This window comes from Hippopotamus amphibius, chromosome 3 (genome assembly GCF_030028045.1).
Source record: "Hippopotamus amphibius kiboko isolate mHipAmp2 chromosome 3, mHipAmp2.hap2, whole genome shotgun sequence".
NCBI lineage: Eukaryota > Metazoa > Chordata > Mammalia > Artiodactyla > Hippopotamidae > Hippopotamus > Hippopotamus amphibius.
Window position 1 is genome coordinate 154,088,791 of NC_080188.1, and position 6,000 is coordinate 154,094,790.

The 6,000-nt window shown below is 57.1% G+C and overlaps 1 protein-coding gene across 6 annotated transcripts in view; it reads left to right on the forward strand.

Annotated features, from left to right (window-relative positions):
- Positions 1-5,780, forward strand: part of NFASC (neurofascin) — a 68,641-nt gene extending 62,861 nt beyond the window's left edge. For all 6 annotated transcript variants that reach the window (XM_057726847.1, XM_057726848.1, XM_057726850.1 and 3 more), the window contains 2 exons: positions 2,074-2,143; positions 5,549-5,780. In XM_057726847.1, coding sequence (XP_057582830.1) covers positions 2,074-2,143; positions 5,549-5,780 — 302 coding nt within the window. The remainder of the gene's footprint in view (positions 1-2,073; positions 2,144-5,548) is intronic.
- The last annotated feature ends 220 nt before the right edge of the window (positions 5,781-6,000 follow it).

Below are 6,000 nucleotides of genomic sequence, written 5' to 3' on the forward strand. Positions count from 1 at the left end.
GTGCGTCTTCGAGTTGCCAGCAAGCACTTGAGTTAATTAAGTTCGCCTGAGGTGGGGGGATGGCGCAGTCCAGGCAGCCAGAGAGGGGATGCAAGGAACCCTGGCCTTCCCTCCCCTTGACTCACCACCCATCTGCTCAGTAATTGGCTTTTTTCAGCCTGAATCTCATTAGGATCCAACGTCCCAGTGAAGGAGGAAGGAGAGATGCATTTTCTGTAACCATGAGAGAGAGACTGGAGTGAGGAGAGGTCTGGACAGAAGAAGCACACCCATGAGAGAGGCTGCAGAGCTGGGCTCTCAGCATGACTGGGTTGAAGTCATAGATACCGCAACAGAGGGCCAGATGTTCCTGCATGGGGAGCAGGCAGAGGCTGAGGGGTGGGTTGCACTGAAAAGGGCCTTGCAGTCCTTAAAGGGCTTTGGGCTTTTCTCCAGAGAGATATTTCTGTTCTGTGGCCTGAAGATCCTCCAGCCCAGACAAACCAAGGTCAAGGGCAAGGACCTCTGGCTTTTTTGTTTCTGGAAATATTGATTGTTTTTCAAACAGCGATGAGAAAGCCATCTGTCTGTGATGGGGTGGGTAGGGTGACAGGAGACAGGATAATGGATGACCCTGGGAGTGAAAGTCTGGCTGGCTTACGGAATGAAATTGCTCCCTCCCCCAAAGCCGTCACCAGACCCACCCCATGCTCCCCAGATGCTGGCATCTCCCCACGTCTGTGAACACGTCCTCCTCCAAGATCCCCTAAAACTGAAAGAGAGAAGAGATTCTGTTTTATTTTCTTCCCCTGGCCCACGTGTCCTCCGACCCTAGGATTCTAAAGAGTTATGCCTCTCCTTCAAGTCAGGGAGGACAGGAAATTATACTTCTTTATCAGTGAATGATGTTTTCTTTCACTTTGTTGTGCTGTGTTGGGATTGTTTTTCTTCTGTAAGAGAGAAAGGCAGAGTTAGGGAGAAGAGTGGCCTTACTGAGCTCACGCCCTGTTCCAAGTGGAACTGGTGCACCTGAGAACAGATTAGATAAACTCTAAGCCTTCCTCTGCTCATTCCAGAAAGTTCTTCTTACAGCTAACCTCCTTTCCTTCCATTAAGAGATGAGTGAACCAGGAGCCGTGAGGCCAGGGTTCCAGTCTCCACTCTAAACTTTGTTTAATTGCTAATTAGTTATGTGACATCTTCAAGGCCTCAGCTTCCTTCCCCTAAAATAGGGGTGATTATCTTGCCTTGTACCTCGAAAAGAAGCAGTCATTCACCTGAGTGTCCGCTGTGTGCCAGGCTCCCTGCTAGGTGCTAAGGATACTAGAAGGAGAGGTGACCTCTCCCTCACGGTCAGTGCAGCTGGCACAGTCAGAGGACCACAGCACAAGACAGGGCCTGGGAGGGACGCTGGCGCATCACAGAAGGGGGGTGGGGGGAGAGGGAGTCATGCAAACAAGTGAGGTCACGCTTAGAAGAGCACCTTCCATGCTAGACGTGTGCGTGGCGTGTCCTGTCTGCCCAGGGCACTCTCCTAGGAGCTTTGAAGAAACACACAGTCCCCACCCTCGAGAAAAGAACTGGCATTCTGTTACGAGCATAATAAATGGGCACAAATAATTATAACACAGAGCAGGAGTTTAAAAGATGCCAAGGAATTCTCTGGCAGTCCAGTGGTTAGGGCTCCACCGCAGAAGGCATGGGTTCGATCCCTGGTCAGGAAACCAAGATCCTGCATGCCGCATGGCGCAGCCCCCACAAAAAACAAAACAAAACAAGAAGGTGCCAAGGATCATATCCATTAGGTGTTTGGGGAAGACCTCACGGAGAGGTGGTGGGGAACCACGTGGGGGTAGATTTCAGTTGTCCGTGACGATGTAAGAAAAGCCCCAGTGATGGGGAGGAGAAGGCAGCATAAACTTGGCTGAATTAACCTGATGAAATGTGGAAAGAAAGAACAAGGGGGCATGGATGGCGCCTTATTAAGAGAGAGCGTCGTTGAGCCCAGAGGCAGCGTTGGCTGTGCACGGGGCCCTGCAGAGCGGAGCACACTCAGTCACCATGTCTGTGTCTTTGCTTCTCTTACTGACCAAGTGCGAGAAAAGAAAGACGTTCCCCTTGGCCCTGAAGACCCCAAAGAAGAGGATGGCTCCTTTGATTACAGGTGCGTGATCTCCTTGCCTGTTCATACACAGCACCCTCTGTCGGGTGGGTTCTCCTCACCACCCCTGGGGCAGCCCCCTCCCCTCAGAGCTGCTCAGCTGGGCTGAAAGGCCACTGCACGGATGTCCTCTCCCATCAGGCTGTCGCCTCTGCCTCTGTGACAGCGCCCCCCCATGCCCCCAACACACTCACCCAACACACTCCAATCATTCGCTGAACCACATTTCGTTCATTCAGTGGCACAGTTCAGATTTATTGCATCCTTCGTAAGTGTGTTTCCACCTTTTTGTTCTCAAAGTGCAGCCAGGCCCCCCTTGCTGTGAAATGAGCTCTGCTCTTAGCTTCCTCTCTGCCTATACTCCACCCTAACCGTGAAGATAATGGCCTAGGGAAGCTGTATCGTCTTTAAGACTCTACTGGGTGAGAGATGAAGGGCAGCGGCGGGGTGGGGGGGGTGGTGTTCTAGGAGCACCCTTTTCCTCAGGAGCTAGAATGACTTCTCTGGGCTGCACTGTGGAATAGGACTTGGAGAGGCATTTGGTCTAGTGCCTGTATCACAAATGAGAGGACCAAGGCCCAGCCTGGGAAGTGACGTGGCCAAGATTCCTGCGCTCTCCACCCAGTGAGCTAGTGCAAAACTGGAGAGGCCAGGGGCCCAACGTCCAGCTACTGCCGCTGTCCTACGCCCGTGCTCCCTCTCGGATCTGGGCGGGCCTCTGTATCCGGCTTAACAAAGTTGTAATCCATCCATTTTAATGGCAAGTGTGCGCTGAGTAAATGAATGAGGCAGGATGGGTCGTGGAGGTCTCATTCTCAGGCCACGTGCAGTGGGAGGAAATGCTCTGACTGGAGCCCTCCTTCCCCACCCCCACCCAGTTACTCTCTGGGGCCAGCTCACCCCATCTTCCTCTAACCACTCCTTATCCTCTCTTGGGCCTCCACCACTCTGCCCATCAGCAGCCTCTCAAATAGGATCAGATCAACGGGCCGCAGAGCCGCTGCCCACACAGGGGCCGCTCTAGGCATCCAGTCCCTGCATCCCTATGAGCCTCCCAAAGGGCGAGCACGAGAGGCCCCTCCCCTGGCTGTCCTCGGCACCCCTGGTGGGGCCCAGCTTCCCCCCAGGCTGAGAGCTATTCCCCAGCTATCGGTTCCAAAGGCCCTGGGCCTTCTCTCCCCAGGGCCTCAGTGCAGCCCAGGGTGAGGACCTCCTCAAATCAGGGCCAGGTAACCTGCGCGATGAGAAGCCACCTCCTCAGGTACCTCTCCTCCCCCAGACACCAAAGCCGTTGGGCAAAAACACCTGAGTCCTCCCCACCCCAACCCCCTGCGCCACCGACACTGAGGCTAGATACACATGTGTGGGTACATGCGTGCTTGGGCTTACACACCATGCTCCCGCATGTACACGCGTGGACACGCCCCTCGGCTCCCTCGGCTCTGGCTCTGGGGAGGCCTGTAGCGTCCACCCTAGGTCCCCCGCTTGGAGGAGTCCAAGAGTCCGAAACTCGGAAAGGGCAGAGACTAATACATCAGAGGAAAACCCAAGTTTCTGGGTGAGAGGGGCCGGGCGGCCGGCCCACCCTGCTCGTCTGGGGCCTCGCTGCCCAGGAACCTCTCTGGTGGGGCCCTCTCCACTTCTCTCTCCCTTGTCTGTCCACCGGGTCCTCGAAGGTCTCTTGGCAGGGAGGCTAACGAGCGGCTAGACAAGGGGCCGCAGTCACTGGGTTTCTTTCAAGCTTCCCTCGGGAGAGGTCTGTTCTTTCCAGACCTAGATCCTCTTTCCGCACGAGACCCTGGCACACTAAGGACCCCTCCCACTGCCTTCCGCCCCACTGGGCCACCCTGTCCGGTGGTTGCGTTTAGCTTAGGTGCCTGAATTCCGGAGAATCACATAGACGCCATCATCGTGTCCCTGCAGGGGGTGTGGAGGGCCCTAGGGAGAGGGTGCCTGGGAAAAAGACTGCCAGGTGGGGTACGGAGCCTGGTCATGAGAATCTGCTTGTTCTCAAAATGTGAATTCCACCCCCCGAACAAATGCAACCTAACCCCGCAGACCCACTTTCCTCAGTCGGCTGCCTCTCGAGAACACAGGCCGGGTAATGGGGCTGCACCCTCGCAGCGCGTGGGGCGAGTGGACTAATAGCTTTCCATCGACTGACACCCAGCTCCTCTGGCTCTGCTCACGGCCCTCCCGCAGCAGCTGTCTTTGCCTAGCACTGCGGTTAGAAGCGAGAGCTCCCTGCCCTCTCTAATGGCAGCTCCGATGGTGGTTTGCCACAAGCCCAGGAAGGGCTACGCGTGGCCTGGGGCAGGGGAGTGGGGGTGGGGGGTGTCTGCTCAGACTGCCTGGCACCGCTGTGGTCCTGCCTGCTGGGACCCGGATTCCTACTGCTGGTCCGACGGCCTCCTGCCAGGGACCTCGTCTCTCCTCCGAAGTGCAGCCGGCAGCACCCGGCCGCTGCCTCTGAGCCTGAAAGAGCCAGGAGAAGGCATGTGGTGCCTGAGCAGATGCCTGGCCCACTCGGGGTGTCTCACTTCCTGGGGGCACAGCAGGCACCCCAGTGGGTAGATGCCACTTTAGCTACCAGCTCTCCTTGCAGGAGAGGAGCTTAAGGGCCGGACCTGGGGCCTCAGAGAGGGCTGGGCCAGATCCTCTGAGCCTTGCTACTTTTGTCTCAAGTTGCGGGCCCCTCCTAGCTCATCTGCATGCCCCTCCCTCCTCCCTCCATCACGAGCTAGCCCTGAAACAACAGCATCTGTTTGTGGATAAACCAGAGCTGAGAGGAACACCACCGAGACCGAGAAGGGGAAGGGCAGGGAGAGGTTTGTCTCTTTAAGGCCCAGACCCCTGCTTTTTGTCAAGGGCAGAGTCTTTCCAGAGAAAGTCAGAGGTCACAGAGTCAAAGCTAGCTGAACCCTCTTGATGGAGGGACTAAGGCCCAGTGAGAAGGAAGGGCTTTCCCAAGGCCACTGAACCACACAGGGACACACTCAGGACCAGAGCTCCAAGTCCTTGACTCCCCTTCTGTGATCCTTCCCATCCCCCTGGTCCACAAGCAGCTGGCTCTGCCGCACCATAGGGTGGCGTCCTCTCTCAGCTTCCACCCCAGAGAGCAGCCCAGCCTCATGGAGAGGACCCCAGGCCAGGTCCATCCCAGCTCTGTACCAGCTTACCCCCTCGCCTTGGAGAATGTGCCATCCTCTCTGGGCCTCAGCGTCCCTGCTGTAGAGCTGGCCAGACAGGGAGGGGAGTGAGGGCTGGGCTGGGTCACCCTGAAGCCCCGTCTTCTCTGAGCTGTGTAGTGCGTGTGCCTGGCAAGAGGCTGCAGGCTCTCTCCTGCCCGGCCTTGGTTTGGGCTGCACTGGGTGGGCCGGCCCTGATTCTCTGTCTTTCTCCGTCCAGTGACGAGGACAACAAGCCCCTGCAGGGCAGCCAGACCTCCCTGGATGGCACCATCAAGCAGCAGGAGAGTGACGACAGCCTGGTGGACTATGGCGAAGGCGGCGAGGGCCAGTTCAATGAGGACGGCTCCTTCATCGGCCAGTACACAGTCAAAAAGGACAAGGAAGAGACAGAGGGCAACGAAAGCTCAGAGGCCACGTCGCCTGTCAACGCCATCTATTCTCTGGCCTAACGGAGTGCCCCCAGGCACAGCCACTACTTTGCAAGTAGAAGGAGGGGAGAGGGGGAGATGAGCCGCTGCAGACCGACCGTAAAGCCGCCACCACCTTCAGGAACCAGGGTACAACATGGGAGTCTGCCAAGCTGTGAGGACCAGTGACCACCCAGCCAACCGCAAGCCCCCTCCCGATGATCCCCCGCCGGGGTGCCACCTGTGGGTGAGCAGGAGCCAC